Source organism: Nuphar pumila, chromosome 5, assembly GCF_984573655.1.
Source record: "Nuphar pumila chromosome 5, dmNupPumi1.hap1.1, whole genome shotgun sequence".
Classification (NCBI taxonomy): Eukaryota; Viridiplantae; Streptophyta; class Magnoliopsida; order Nymphaeales; family Nymphaeaceae; genus Nuphar; species Nuphar pumila.
This window is the reverse complement of record NC_143253.1, coordinates 23,436,487-23,453,011: the sequence shown is the minus strand read 5'-3', so window position 1 is coordinate 23,453,011 and position 16,525 is coordinate 23,436,487. Positions and strand designations below refer to the sequence as shown.

At 40.5% G+C, this 16,525-nt stretch overlaps 2 protein-coding genes across 2 annotated transcripts; both read right to left on the bottom strand.

Annotated features, from left to right (window-relative positions):
• Positions 1 to 1,174: 1,174 nt before the first annotated feature.
• LOC149837120 (RNA demethylase ALKBH10B-like) lies at positions 1,175 to 7,300 on the bottom strand. The gene is made up of 5 exons (XM_090007972.1): positions 7,165 to 7,300; positions 6,431 to 6,529; positions 4,436 to 4,551; positions 3,316 to 3,473; positions 1,175 to 3,227 (listed from the first exon to the last, which is right to left on the bottom strand). The coding sequence occupies exons 1-5, from the start codon at positions 7,298 to 7,300 to the stop codon at positions 2,759 to 2,761; spliced, it is 978 nt and encodes a 325-aa protein (XP_089864098.1). The 3' UTR covers positions 1,175 to 2,758.
• A 516-nt stretch (positions 7,301 to 7,816) lies between these two features.
• Positions 7,817 to 16,015, bottom strand: LOC149837119 (RNA demethylase ALKBH10B-like). Its single transcript, XM_090007971.1, has 3 exons — positions 15,325 to 16,015; positions 8,183 to 8,319; positions 7,817 to 7,954 (listed from the first exon to the last, which is right to left on the bottom strand). The coding sequence occupies exons 1-3, from the start codon at positions 15,869 to 15,871 to the stop codon at positions 7,817 to 7,819; spliced, it is 822 nt and encodes a 273-aa protein (XP_089864097.1). The 5' UTR covers positions 15,872 to 16,015.
• Between the last annotated feature and the right edge of the window lie 510 nt (positions 16,016 to 16,525).

Sequence of the window (16,525 nt, the reverse complement as noted above, 5' to 3'; positions counted from 1 at the left end):
TCTATCATAAAACACTTTAAAACTATGGGGTAGAGCGAAATACCTAATATGTTCATTTATGTAAGTAAAGAACACAGTTTAACTGTGTTTTATGTCATCTTTTACTTATTCCTTTTGTTGTTTCTTGTACGCTTCATGCTTCAGGATCCAATTTTCTATTTAAGCTCTTGCTTCATGATTCATGCATTGCTTCTCTCACCCGCTTCTGATATTATCTCAACATATGATTTGAGTATATATCTGGATCAGGTTTGGACTTATCTATGTGAACTTTTGCATTCAGATCAACTTTTCCCTTCAGCTCTCTGTTCAGATCTGAATTAAATGTGATCCATTGGTGCTTTCTACATGTAAAATACATGTTTTCAGCCCTTTTTACCGGATCCAACACCATATATAATTTTTTATCTACCAACTTTATTCCATTGGATCTAGTATGGATTTGGGTTTAGATTCCTATTTACTGCTTAGAATTCAAATTCAGATTTTGGATCAAACATGTGCAGGCCATTATCCGGTCAGTTTTCACCCTTAAATTACACCATTCTAACTGAGGGTTCTTCATTCAAATCAGGCTACAGCCTAGCATGGTTATTATCAAAAGATTAAAAGGGAAAAAGGGAAAAACAGGAAGATGCCCGGATCTAGCACCACTGCACTTGGTGGCCCGAATCTAAATATGCACGCAGAGTTGGTTAACATGTGTGGATATCATCTAACTATCATATTGTGGTAGAAGAACGAACTATTTAATGAAGTGGATCTAATGGAGGCCTACCCAATCGGGCTGTATGGATAAAAAACACATGGATATTTATATCATACCCACAAAAGTGATATCTCTATTCGTGTTTCAACCCTACATGGAAGGTGAAAAAATCTTGAAAGTTGATCAAAGAAACTCCACATCATGCTCAAAATGAAATGGATGGAAATGAAAATAGTATAAAACGGTTTCACTAAGGATTCAAGTCGAATATCACCAGTCGGACGGTGAGCTCATGGCAAGTATGCAACAAGGATAGGGCTGGTAAATGAGCTGAAGGAGCCAAGCTCATTCTTGTGGCGAAACAAGCCGAGTTCGAGCCCCTAATGAGACCTAGTTAAATGAGCCAAGTTCGAGCAGGCTTGTTTATAAAAAAAATACCATCGTTTAGAGTTGGAAGAGATGAGATTACAAAAAAATACATGTAAAATATATTATTTAATACCTAACAGCCAAGTATCAATTGTTCATATTCAGCTTGTCGAGCCTATTTTACGAGTTCGAACAAGCTCTTTACAAGCCGAACATGAGTCAAGCCACGGACGGTTCGGTTTATTTCCCAGCCCTAAACATGGACCAAGTTACCAATTCTACATCCACCAAGCATAAACAACACAAGTCAAGTCCGTCCCCTGCTTTGGGAGTGAAATGAAACATTTTTGACACCACTTCCAATTTCTCTAGCAACATAATATCATATCCAGACCCCAACGGCGGTTGCCCACATGGCCTGGGGCTTGTGGATAGTGTGCTTTCCCTCTACCCCAGGCTCAAATCTTCATGTGGGCGTCGCCCCTTTCTGCAAGGCGAAGCAAGAGGCTCCTTGGGGTTTGAGGGGCGTGCTCTTCTGTTAAATAAACAAAAAACAATAATATCATATTTGGTACTTGTTAACAGTGTTAGGGAGGGTCGGTGAATGGGCTGAACAAACAAAACAGAATGGGTTCAAACACGGCTCAGTTTTTGTGGAAAACCGAACCAAGCCCAAGTCAAACAAGTCGAGTTCAAGCTGGCTCATTTACAAAAAAAAAAGAAAGAAAGTGCATTTTTGAAAATTGAAAACAATAGAATTTGAACGCGAAACCTAATGATCCATGCTATAACTGGCTTATTCATAAAATAAATACATTGCTTTAGAGTTGTAAGCAATAGGATATGAAACCAAAATTTATTGCTTGCAACCCAAATACTTCAATCATCCATACCCTATCATAAAAACTATATATTTAAAATATTTTATCTAGCTAACCAGCCAACCTTACGAGTTTGAACGAGCTCCTTACAAGCTGAAAATGACCCGAGCCATGAGCGGCTTATCTCCTTTTGCATCTGGGGCTGTCAACTGGTCTGGTACCTGACCCATAAGGGTGTTCTCCAAACCAGCCAAATTACAAAGTGCAGGTTTCGGGTTTGGGTTTTCATGGATCACAAAAATAAGATCCGAAATCCAGATCCATGTAATTTTAGAGGTTTACTTTTACCTAAATACATACAAAACACTCGGGTCATGTCGAGTACCCTACATAAAAGCCGGGTAAGATTGGGTACCTGACAAAAATCATAACCCAAACCCGGCTTGCATATTGTTAGGGTCAGGTGGGGGTAGCCAGTACAAACTCGACCCGTTGACAGTCCTTTATAGCCCTACTATTAGGTGCTAGCCGGACTGCACGAGGAACCCAAATGTCATTCAAGATCGTGATCCTTCCTGATCAGCCATCCAACTTAAGATCTGATATACATGATAGACCGAAGTAGGCATGAGATGGATGCTTAATTTCAGTGCTGCATAAAAGATGACACTCATTGATGCACACATCCACTGCTAAGGAAACATAAAATTGGATGATACTTGTAGCTATAAAGGAAACACATGAACATAGGAGAAGAAACATTCACCCAACCTTCCAAGCACAGTTGCTGCCCTCTTTGTCTCATTTGACACATATCTTAACTAAAACTAAAACTAAAACAGAGAGAGAGAGAGAGAGCTTAGCCTCCTGAAGCATTGTCTTGATCAGGGTGTTCCTTTGCTTTGCTCGGCCGGGGAGAGTTGCTAGAGCCAGTCGAATCGGATTTGCAAGGAGGTATGAAGACGCCAGTCCCAGCAGGTGGTGCCCTTCTGCTGCTGTGCTGCACTATCATGGGCCACCCTGGTGCAGCCGAGACCAAGGGCATGTGAAGGACTCTCCCCCACCGAGCGACGACGTTGGCCATTGCCCTGCATCCACGAGGGGCACCAACCAACTTGCAGGAGAGGTCCTTCTCTTGGAGCCCACTCACCTGCCACATCGTCATTCTCCTCGCCAAGAGGGGCTTCCGGGAGCTCACCATCGGACGAGCATGATTGCTGCTGCCCTCGGTACAAACCTTCACGAATGTGACCGTGCTTCTTTTGTTTGGAGATGGGCAGATAGCGTGCGTTGTGCTTGCGCTGTTTCCACGCATGACTACAAGTGATCTGCGGGTCATGAGGAAGCAAGACAGTGAGCAGATTGGGAAGCTCCACAGTTGTCATTGAGACAGGAACAACGTGGGCGGTGCGTTACCCTTCATTAAGTGAAAGTTCAAGCGAGCCTTTGTAGTTGCCATGGCGGTCGCTCATGAGGATCCGGCCGAAAACAATCTTGCAATCACAAGTCAGTGAAAGGGTTGAAATTGGTTGCTCGATATGTGGCGGTCTTAAGTAAGGTTGAGAGCATTCCCCCTGCTCAATTACAGCATATAACCATTGTTATTACAGTTCAATAAAAGATAAGGGCACGTTTGGAAGCAAGAAAAATTTTCACTGGAAAAGAAATTTTGCCCAAGAAATTTTGATATGATAACTTTTCTAAATAATTTTTTTTCACTTGATTGTGCAGCATGAGAAAAACTGAATGAAAAATGTGAGAAAAATGAGAGAGAGAGAGAGAGGCGGGGTCGATCAGCCCTCTCAGAGAGAGATAGGTGGTCGACCACACCCAAGAGAGAGAGAGACCTGAAAATGGTGGTGGGTAGGAGGAAGATGATCGAAAAAGCTCTTCTTATCTCATCCCATGGGATGAGATGTGTCGTGTGTGAATAGTTGCCTTACATTTGAAATGCTATCAATCTGGCTTTTGTATAGGATTTAATGGCTAATAAAAAATCAACAGCTATAAATATGTCAAAATTTATTGATTTAAAAAAATAAAAAAATTCAATGCAGAAGTTGATTCCTATCAAATTGACCATGTACTGAATCCATCCGTTCAGATTTGATCAAAACAACATGCATCAATGATATCATGTATGAGGCATGAGGGATGGGGATGACATAGGGGATGTGTAACAGAACTCCTGGTAGAGCATCTCAGCAATCCGAAAAAATAAGGATTCAGTCTTCAGTGAAGTTGATGCTAACATGGTCTATTATTAAAGGGAAAGCACCAACATGCTGGCTCAGGCTAAATATTGGTCCCCCAGAAATGTGGTAATTTTGGAGATAGATGGTGATGAGGGACAAGAAGTTCTCAAGAAAAGCTGATTGGCTTTAAATTCTGGTTTCATTAACCCAAGAAAAGAAGCCTACAAAAATAAAAGCAAGAGGTCATTTCAGACTAAGGCTTCATTTCGAAGCAGCACCTCTACCTAAAAACTAGGTGTAAATTGTATCACGAGTTACTTCACGAAAGCTCAAAGATGTACCTCATCAAAGAAGTTGATAATACAACAGTTTGGTTTTCTGCTTTCTGGTATTAAATTCCACTGAACCAGACGATTGATGGCAGCTTCATAAGCAGCTGGAATTGGTTCAACATTGCCTGCAAAACAATAACTCTATTTAACAAACTGTTAAGGAGAAGAAGAATATATGTAAACAGGCACGAAAATGGACATCAGAAAGATGTATTCAGTCATTAGAGAAAAAATAATCATTTATTTCTTCCAAATCAAATCTGTAGATTTTTAATTTATGATTGACATTATTTTCAGTCGCTAGAAATCATTTTGCATACAATTGGATTATGGTCATTTTTGTCCGATGCCAACATCACTGGATTCACACAGAACTCCAGCCAATTCATTTGGTAAATTGGACGACTGACGATTCTGATCCAGTGGTCATAAAAGTAAGTTTTACCCACGTGTTGCATATTGTGCATTTTCTATTTTTTTTTTGTCGAGGAACCTTTGCTGAGAACTTGACCACTTAATAGACCTGCCCCCCAGAGAGGCAAACACAGGGTGGGGCTACGACCACCCTGCCTTAGGTTGCCACCTTCGAAAGCTACGGATATACCTGTGCGCCAGCAGTTGATCCGTCAGCTTCATCTCAACACCATCACAACCACCCCGTTGGTCATACGGGTTAAACCACAGTGGTTTTACATGTACTATTAGTGACACATCATATTGAGATTCCTATGACCAAAATGGTGAGAAAATAAAAACAGAAATAAACAGAAGGAAGTATCATCAATGAAGCAAATGATGCGAGCAATTTTTATCTATCACAAAGGGGATAATGCAAAACATTTCATTAGATTAGTAAAACAACCGGATACTGGGTATGAATACATTACCATAACAAGAATTCGGTAGCAAGTATTGATAATAGAAGTAAGAAAAGATGAGAAACAGAGCAGAACAGAGTACTAATGACAGAGTTGAATGAACAGTCATTAGACTGCCGCTCAATGAATGGGTGAACTAACTACTTAATGGCTACAGTATAAATTCAACACTTGTAATGCTCTATTATGGATTTTTTTAAAGAGTTGAAATAAAATATGTAAAACTACTAGGCACGCATTAAAACAAGTCATTACGGCCATACTGCTCTTGAAGCCTAGAAAATCGAGTGGCCAATGAAATAACCCTGCAGACTAGTAGAGGTACAAAATTTAACACAGTGAAGTAAAACTTATAAAGTTGATCTTCCATGCACCAAGGATGATCATTCTGTTTATATTTTTCATCAATACATATCTTCTCAAACATAGGAAACAACTACCCTGTAGAAAGCCATTTTGATGTTCACAACGCTAATTTTGTGCAGAACCAGATATTTTTAGGTGAGCCTAAATCTAATGATTATTCATTAAGTGAAAAAAATTGATTGCCTAGATACAATTCAGTCCATGTTTTGCGACAGATAACTGTAATTTTCAGGCTAAGCAGATATGGTTGCAGTTGTCAAAAAACATCACCTCTGAAGGCCTATTAGTGGCACATGATGGCACTTGAAGAAAAAGAAAATTCAGTTCTATTGTTTATTGATTAATGCAACAACACTATGTTTGGTTGCATCTCATGTGATTTGGAATCACCAGACATAATCAAATGTGATTTGAAGTCATATGATTTCAACTCACATATTCCACTATGTGATTTGAAATCACATGAGATTCCCTTCAAATATGATTTCAAATCACATTCTGTTTCTCATTTGCATGAGATTCCAAATCACATGCTTGGTTAGCTGTGCAAATGAGATTCATCATCTGATTTGCATGAGATTTCAAATCACATGCCCGGTTAGCAGTGCAAATAAGATTCATTCTCTCATTTGCATGAGATTTCAAATCACATTTGAATGAAACCAGACAAAAAACCAAATGACAAATGAGCAACAAAACTTCAGGGGATTGATTTACCCAATGAAGAACAAACTTAAACAATAGAGCAATAAGGAGTTACATGGCTCATCCTTCTTCTGGCCAAATATTGGAATGCCAAGCTGAATCATTTCTCTTCTGTTGCCTTTCAATTGCTTGTTGAAGGATATATATGTTTCACCTGAATTCATATGAAAAAACAACACTTTTAGTGAAAATACTGGCAACATAAATTTGGCTAAGGAGCACAGAACATGTAGACACGTTAGTTCCAAAGCTGCATATGAAAAGAAATGCATATTCACATGGCTCGGTTTTTTTTTTTTTGTATAGATTGCTTATTTAGATCCTAGAATTTTAACTTTGATGATCAAGGTCTCTCTCTCCCTCCTATATATATATATATATATATATATATATATATATATATATATATATATATATATATATATATATATATATATATTGAAACACTTTTAGTTTCAATATTTAGATGTGTTTTTTAAAGCTCAAAAAATTGACGGGTTCACAATACTTTGTATTGTAAAAATTTTAATGCATTGATCCATCGGTTTTTTCACGTTTTGAAATACATGTCTAGATATCATAAAATCTTCATGTAAAGCATATTCTTTACTAAACAAATTATAAAGAACAGATATATATAAAATCCGAACAATGAAACCCTGAAACATTGGAGAAGGAAAGTCGGCCGTTCATCATTGGTTGTAGATTTTGGGCTTTCTTTTGGTTGGACTCTCCTTTCCCTCTAGCTGGTTGGCAAGGAGATACCAACTCCAGCTGGTTGCTAAATACCAGCTGCCAAGCAGTGGAGGTTGTTGGCAAGTCCCAAAATATTACCAAATTTAGATTTAGGATATCCAGGATTTGGCATTTCAGTGCCAATACAGACTCCCAAACAGAACCTCAAATATGAATAGAAACACGCCATACTTCCTATAGTAAGTCTATATGTGGTACCACAGAGGTGGTATCCCATGTGGTATGCTGGGTCCTGTGCCAAGCTGAAGGCCCAGGTTCGAATCCCTCTGCCACATGGGGCTTTAAGAGATATCTGGTAGGGGTCTGCCTAACCCCAGCTTGCCCTTACAAAAAAGTCTATAATATGTGGCAGCACCCAGCAACATCACCCGTAAGCACCAGCGCTGACACGGGCATGATAGGCATTTTGAAGTATATATTAATGCTTACCTCGAAACCGGGAAATAACCAAAACTCGCAAACTCTCTAGAATATCTGACCATGTTCAGAAATTTTTAATCTTTTCTAGGAATATTTGTTAGTGATAGCGTGACAGGCCACAGTTAATTCACCAAAAAATCTGCTCGGATAGAATTGTGGCATCAATGTGCTAACTTAATTATCAAAATATTTCCAGGCGTGACTTCTACCACATAAAACGTTGTTGGTGCATATGCAAATTGACTAGACACAAAATAAGAGAACCTTAAAGTAAAGGGAACCTGCCTGAGAGTTCCCCCTTCTGACCGGCAGCACGCAGCTCATTAGCAATAGAAGCCAGCTTTGAGAGCTCTACATCAATAAATATATCATCATACAACTTCAGGCCTTTCACGACATTAACCTGCCAACATGATATACAAGAAAGACGAGTCATTTTAGCAAAAAAAAAAATGTATTTACGATGTGTGTAATATGAAATGGTATAATCAACACACTCCAGAGCATGCATCCATGTATAGATAAGTGCATGTGCGATCACACACAAGTGACCTATAGATAAATGCATGCGTGAACACACACACATACAGCCCAATGAAGAGAATATAGTCTTGAATCGCATAGAACTCGCCATATGTCCATCTATGGGCTCCTTGGCAACAAAGCCTTTGGTAGTCCTGACCCTTCCTGGGCTTTGATTACAATCATCACGTTCAGAGAAAGCATGAACACCTTCCAAAGCATTTGAGTTACCTGAGATACCCAAACCTGAAAACAGAAATTGGGCTGTAAAGACGACCATCAAAAGTAAGTAAAACGGAGTAATATCTAAGGATGCCTACTAAGTTTTAAAAGTACTTGTTTTTAGTAATGCAGGATGCAGACCATATCCATGATTATGAAACCCAGAAACTAAATGTCAATTTTCGGGTCTTACCTGTGAGGAATAGGGTTGTCAACGGGTGGGGTACCTGACCCATCAGAGTGCATCCAAACCCACCCAAATAACAAATTATCGGGTTAGGGTTCTGGTTTTGTTGGGTCACATAAATAAAATCTCAAACCTAGATCTGAATAATATCATAAGTTTGCTTTTACTAAAAAAACATATAAAACACCCGGGTCCAGTCGGGTACCAAATAAAAATCATAACCCGCATATTGCACCGGTCGCGCTTGAGTCAACCCGAATATTATTCAGGTTGGCACTTGTTATGCCCATACCCAGAAATTCAGGTTCAGGTCAGCTTATCAATACTCCTGCATAAGTTTTTTTAAACCAAAAAACAAAAACTACTACTTCAGAAATTCTAACAAAAAGCAAAGTAATGAGCTATTCTATTTTCAGAATTCATTCGGGCTTTGGTAGAAATTTTAGGGAAAGCATTTGCTACCCTCGTGGGTAATTAAGGTAACCTCTTAATTGGAACTCATAGTGGAAGGTGGTTTTTGACCAAATCTAACCTTATTCAACATTGTCAAAATATTAAGGATCAATTCTTCAATCTTATTTTTTTGACACAAAAATATGATTTTTTTAGGGTAGAAAATTCATATACTATATGTTGATTTTTCAGTCTTGCAAAATATGACATACATGCTGGAAAAAATGATCAAAGGGCTGCTTTCTACTAAATCAAGCATGCAGATCACAATTATGAAATACATGTTGAATAAAATGATCCCATGGCCACCTTTTACTAAATCAAGCATGCAAATCACATTTAGAGGGTCAGAAGTGAAAAAAATATATTAAAAAATGCCATAGTTTTTCGCTAGGGGATCTTTAACCAAGAGGTTAGCCAACATGACCCCCAAACTTTTATATGCATGGTTGCCAAGGGAAATTTTCAAAAAGCACACCTAAAGTTGGGCATTACAAAAAACGCACCTAAGTTTTGCAAAAATTTAAAAATGCAGTTAAATTTTTGCATCGTTAATCCAAAACAAACTTTCATCCATTTAACCTAGGATATCACTAATTCAAGATGAGTTAAGGGCAGGGCGTAGGTAGGTTGGGGTTAGGGTGGGCATGTGCGCACCCTGACCTGAAAAACCCCAACAGGGAGGTTTAGGCCTGGGTGAGTAGTGCCCACCCTGGCTTGAAAGTATGCCCACCTCTCATGCAGAAAATGCCCGAAACTGTGCTGTAGAGAGCGGCACTTGAAAAACAAATGACTTTCTTTTTTAATTTGAATTGAGAAAAAAATTTATTATTAGGAAAGAAAAACAACTGATCATTTGTTTCCTCATCTTTACAACAAAATGGTACCTATTAGGAAAAAGCAAACCAAATTTTTTCTAATAATAATTTTCAATGGAAAGGGAATGAAAAAAGATTTCTCAAGTCCTTTTGTTGGCTTCGGCAACAAGTGTCCAAGCCCAGAATGTGTGACTGTAAAATAAAATAAAAGGTTTCTCTTTAGAATAGCTTAGAATCACAATTTCGAGAAAAATAGAAAAACCTTGACTAAAACTCAAGAATGATAAAGACCAACAGAGAGCATAAGTTTAAAATGAAAAGACATCACCACTTCAAATGTCCCAATTCTTTGAACTTGTGCTAGGACTTTACGTGTGGAAACTAAAGCACAACCACCAAATATCATGTCATCTTTTATGTAAATGTGTTTAGATGTCTATTAATGCTGAAAAAAAAATGTCACAATAGATTAATCAAATATATAGCTTTGAGATATTATCACTTATTTTTATATAAAGATTGTTTTTCAAGAAATAATTTTTCATTTACTTCAATTTTTTATTTAAAAAAGTGGATAGATTTTACTAACAAAAACTTTAAACTAGCCACCTCTTGAATATATTGTATTTGCTCACTACCTTGTGAGAAGCATAGAGAACATAGCGTTAAAGCTAAATTGCGGTTAAATCACAGAAGCAAGAATTAGGTAGGGTTGAGAAACTGAGAAGCGAGATGAGCAGCTTGTGTTTTGGTTTGTCAAGTGCTTGTTCAAAGTTATAAATAGGTTTGACAAGCCAAATATGAACAATAGGTGTTACGCTTAGTTTGGCTGGTAAGGGCAGTCATTTGAGCAATTTATCTGGTCATGTAAATGATTTTGAGTTGAGTTTGACCCGATAATTATCGGGTCCGCTTTTTAGGTGGTTTAAATCCATTTTAAGTTTTTTTTTTTTCAATTGGTTTAATATATGATGTTTGTTAGGGCTTGGGATTTTGATGTAGTTTTTTTCTTTAATAGCATGAGTGTTTTAATTAGGGTTAAGAGTTTTTTGTGTTTTCCCACCAATTTACCAGGTGTTCGCATTATGCACGACTCCACAAATAATGAGTGGTTGATTTTATTTAGAATATTATAAGGGTTTGTGGATTTTTTTAAATATATTGTTAATATAATTTATTAGCAATTATCTTTTCCTTTTTAGTGTGTGCTTATGCTTAAGGGTGTCAATAGTTTGGATCTGGTTTGGGCCTAGATGAGTCTAAACTTAGATTTGGCTTTGAGGTGCTGGTATCCGGTTTAGACCTGCCCGGGATACACTGTAAGAAAAAACAAACTGAACCCTGTGAAGATTATATGAACCAATAAAATAATATTTTTTTACATTAAAAAAACATGGGTCTTAACCGAAACTTGTGTTGGATCTGGGTTTGGTATGAAATTTCATATACCTCTATATACTGATTGGAGCTTTAAGATCCAATCTAGATTCTAATCAAACTTTCTTCGTCACCAAACCCTGCCTCTATAGTATTTGGTATTGACACCCCTTCTTGTGCCTACCCTAACTTAGATTCTTGGCTCAGCCCTTGGTTAGGAGGATTAATTTACTAGCTAACCCTTTAAAGGCTCCCTCCGTCTTTTTTAGGGGCCTATTTTAAAATATGATGTTGAGGGTAAAATATTAATTGTACATTGACAGAAAACTTACGGTAGTAAAATCATAAGCCTTTTTAATTGATTGCGATATTTTTTTTAAGTGTGTTTTAAAATTTTTTTTTTTTAAACTTAGGTGCATTTTTTATTAATGCCCAAACTTTAGATGCCTTTTTTAAAATTTCCCTACTTTAAAAATGTAGGGCCATGCAATCAATATTCAAAATACAAAAGGACAAGCAGAGAATATTCAGGACCCAAAAGAACATGCGTCATTGAGCCTCAACCACTCATCCCTACCCCCACACACATGTATGCACAAACAGATAATTTGTACCCAAGGAAACAGCAACCCATAAATTGAACACTGAATACCCCCCGCCCCCAAACGCCCTGACAAGGGATGCACGGCAGCACGGCTGCTTTTGCCTTGACTTTTAGATTTTTCACGCGGTAACCCTATCTCTTCTCTTTCCTGGGAAGAGTAATGGCACCGGCATCAACAACACGCTCTCAGAAGGCAACAAATTTGGGAAACCCCACATGTCACGCTAGCCAACAATAAAACAAAATGCACTCACTCTTGGTGGGCTGCCAACCGGGAACTTGTCTTTTTCTTTTTTGATGACGAGGAACCCTCGCCTAAGCGAGGAAAACCCCCCCGATGAAGCTCCACGATCACCCTATGCCTTACGTGGCCTACCTCTCAAAGCTACGGATATGCTCATGCGCCAGTGGAGTTTGATCTGGTACCTTCATCTCAACACCTTAACAACCACTGAGCTGGCCACACGGGCAACCCCACAGTGGTAGCCAAACGAGAACTTCTCATATGGCTACGTGTGCGCAGCCAATCACATGGCAGCACCTTGAGGATCAGGGATCCAGAGAGCGGCTAAGTGCCATGACTATTTGGCACAGCCAATCAACAGCATTTTATGTGGGGCCTGCTGCACTCTCTGTAGCTGTGGACCCAATACAATACTGTTATGTGCTCCTTTGATCTCAACTCGCACCTTGAGTGGAGCGCATCCCCCCTGGTTCTTCTGGACGCCCATGATATTTCGCCACGCACATATCTTATGAGTTACTAGATCAGTGGGATCTTGGTCGGTGTGCAGCTTCGTGTAAAGCCCTCGCTCGATCTCGACCATAGGTTCATAGGGTCCCCAACCCAATGGTGAGCAGATCCGGTGATGGTGGCCGAACACTTTATGAAGCATCCCTTATTAAAAAAAGGCTGACACTTTATAAAGCGTTCACTCCCCATCACCTAACCTAACCACATCTCACTCAACGCTCCACGACCACTTGCCCAAACTACAAACATGGGCCCACAATAATAATCAGAGCCGCCCGTTTTAGAGGACTAAGGTCCAGATTTGGTGGGACTCGTGCCCCCATAAAGAGGAAAGAGGGCTCGAGTTTGTGAGCCCAACAAGGCACAATGGCACATGGATTAAGAGGGCCATCCCATTTTTGTTGTGCTCCATTTAGAGCGTTGGCTCGTGTGGACCACATGGCCCATTATACTATAGCTTCCAAACGGATATAATTAACCCCCGAGGGAGATTCTCCCATCGTGGTTTTCAAGGAATCACATGACCCGATACGGAGAAGAGGGATTCCGATACGAATCGGAAATTGCCCTACCGGCCGTTCTATCGATCGTCTTCCCTCCCAACGTCGCATATGTAGCACGAAGAAAGGCTCGGCTACTCCTCCGAGTCGGTTATTTGCTATTTCGGTTCTGTCATAAAAAAGGCCTGACACGTACCTGAGGCTGGTAAGGGAGCCTAAAGAGCCGAGCTTGTGTTCAAGTTTGGGACTTTGATTTGTTCGATATGAACTGAAGCCCGAGCTTAACATGTTTAAGCCGAGCGTGAGTCCAGCTCAAGCTGATTTACCAATAGCTTTAGAATATATATATATATATATATATATATATATATATATATATATATATATATATATATATATATATATATATGTTATAAAGAGGAACAACATACCAAAGTTTTTTTTTTTTTGAAAAGTTTTTATTTAAGGACTCAACCTTTTCAAAAGATACTCATGTTTCCTAAAAATATACATCAAGACCCAACTTTTCATTGAAAGGGCAAAGTTGATACTGCACCTCTCAGATATCTAAAAAACTGGTGATTTCACCACCGCGGGGGTCGCCCACATGGCCAACAGGGTGGTTGTGAGGGTGCTAAGCTGAAGGCATCATATCAAATCCCGCTGATGCACAGGTGTGTCCATAGCTTTCAGATGTGGGCCGTGTAAGGCAGAGTGGTCGTGGGGTACCACCTGGGGTTTTCCTCGCTTCGGCAGAGTTACTTGTCATAAAAAAACTGCCCATTTCTCCCCGAAACCAAAAGAACCGTGAATTTAACTTCAGGTCTTTTTTTACCAGTTTCAATGTTAGGTATGTCTTTTAAAAAATATGAGAACCTTTTTGAAATATCAGGCAAAAGGTGGGTGCCTAAACTTTTTTTTTCACAGTAATAAGAAAGGGATATGAACTCCAAGGCTTATATTCTATCTCAGCCATGCCTAGCAAACAATTTATTTACACATATTTTAGGGATACGTGACTTATAACATAGAGAAAATGTATAGTAGTTATGTACCATGATATCATATTATGGTACACAAACTTGTTTATAGGGATCAAACTACCAAATGTTAAATCCATCCATACAGGGGTTTAACATGATTTATTTACTAGGTTTGGGGGTTTTACCATGTCTAATACATCAAAACATTTTATTTCTGAGATAGTAATAATAAATTAATGGGTCACAATTGGTGAAGATAAGAGTAATTTAAAAAAATGGCCCAAAACATAATGTTGGAGTCAAATTTAACATACTAAAATAGTAAATACAACATGTTAAACATGATTCAAAGGTTGGTTTTTGCTTATAGAGGTTAGATTTTTGCAAATCAAGTGGGTACCACCATCATAAGTTATGGTGGTCATTAGCATAAAACCACCTATAAAATATGTAGGTATTTTAAGTTTATTTTTTGAGCTTCATTTCCCTTGAGCCTGAAGCCGAGTAGTTTGTGTTAATATATATATTGATTTATAACCCCAAAAAACTACACTCGACAGGAAGACCTGGTTGTGCTGGCTCAGATAAAACTCTGAGGCTAGGATCCCTGTATGCTGAGCATCGGTTTGCGCAGAAAGAAGATGCTGATGGAAATTGAACCTTGACCACCAGCGGCCAAGGCCCCCACCCCAATACGCCAACCCCCGTTGGGGCTTTTGTACGCCAACCCCCATTGGAACTTTTGTGTTAATATATTACTTACACCCACTTATCGGGTCAGTTCAAGTACACTCCCAACCGAGCTGGGATACGAGTGACAGTCAATTAACTCGTTTACCTGCCAACTTTCCAAAACGAATTAAAATAATAAAAAAAATCAAAAGTGCTAAAGACTAGATGCCATCCTGCGGTTCACTACGCCGTTTCTACTACCGGTCTTTATGACTTGCCTCATCGACTCGGAAGAGATGTACAAATCACGCATCACGAGTCGCCCTCGACTCGAATCACTCCACAGAATAAGCAGACTCGGGAAATTCGCGATGGCCCAATCTAGGATGAAGCCAGCGGACTGTCTCGAATGATCATTCGAACCGATTCGGATAGACAATCAGGGTAGTGATTACTGATTTGACCACTCCCGCAGATTCTTAAAACCATCTTCTTCTGATGGCTAAACTCAAAGGAGTTGAATCGGAGGAGACGTGGGAAAGTACAGATAACGGATCGTCTCGGACTCTGATAACTAGTCAAACGAGACGATTCGAAAGCAACGACTCGTCAAAAAGTCGCCGTTCAACTCAGTCGAGCGTGGATCGAGTCAGAAAAGTGACTAGTTGAGCAGGGTTTTACCTGAAATTCCGAGATTGCCGGGCGCCTGATCGTCCTTTTCCACTGCCGATCCTTCCACCTGCAAATCCTTCCCCACATCCAACGCCACTCCCGTCTCCAAACTTGAAACCCTAATGCTCGTCTCTTCCTTCTTCCCTTTCTCTTTCTCCACCGCCTCTTCCGCCAGTACCTCTCTGCTCTCCCCTTCCTCCGCTTCCTTCTCCGCCTCCTCGTCCACCTCTCCTTTCTTCCTCTCCTTCTCCGCCGCTACTTTCGTCCTCCCGGACTCCTCCTCAGCACTCCTGCCACCTGAGGCGTCTCGGAGCGCCGCCACGACCTCGCCGATGGAGAAGTACCTCTGCTTGTGGATGATCGGGATCCAATTCATCCGCCGCCGGTGGACAGCCGCAAAGACCTGATCGTACTCCGGATGGCGATCGGAGCCGCCGACGACGCGGAGGTGGTAGCAGAGCGCGTCGATGATGGCGTTCGCGGCCGCGAACTCGCTTCTGAACCACGCGTGCAGGGCGTCCGTCGCCGGATTCCGGATGAGTCCGTCTGGTTCCATCGGTTCTTGCGGTTTTCGACGGGCGGTAGGGTTACGCCAGAAAACTCTCTCAAGTCATCTCTCTCTCTGGCTACTGTAACGACGGCGGCGATTTTTTTTCCTTCTCTCTTCTCGGCTTTGTTAATTAGCGGAGGCGGAACGGCCGGCAAGGGCATTGGTGCTTTTATGGCCACGGGTGGGCCCGGAGGTCCTGTAGGGTATGACGTGGCAAGAAAAATGTAACGGATCGGCGTGGCGGGGAATTTAAAGCGGGAGGGAGCGGAGAGTGAAGAATGAGCAAGGACCGTAGCGTGTGGATAGGGATGGCAGTGGACCGGGGGAAAGCGGGGCCCCGCCCCGACTCGCCCCCTTTGGACTGGGGATGGAAGGCATGAAACGGGGATGGAGGCGGGGATGAAGGTTAAAATTCATCCCAGTGCGGGGATGGACCAACACTTTCCCCCCGCCCCGCCCCATACTACTAAAAGACCCTAAATTAAAAAAAAAAATCCTAACCCTATGTTTTATTCGTTCGAGCCGTCGCATCTTTCTGTATTCTCGTCGTCGCCTCTTTCTTGATTTTTTTGCTGGAGCCGGGCCATCGCCGACCACCGTTGGCCGACTCCATCTCTCCCTCCTTCCTTCTTCCCTCACTCAATCTTTGTTGTCGCCCTA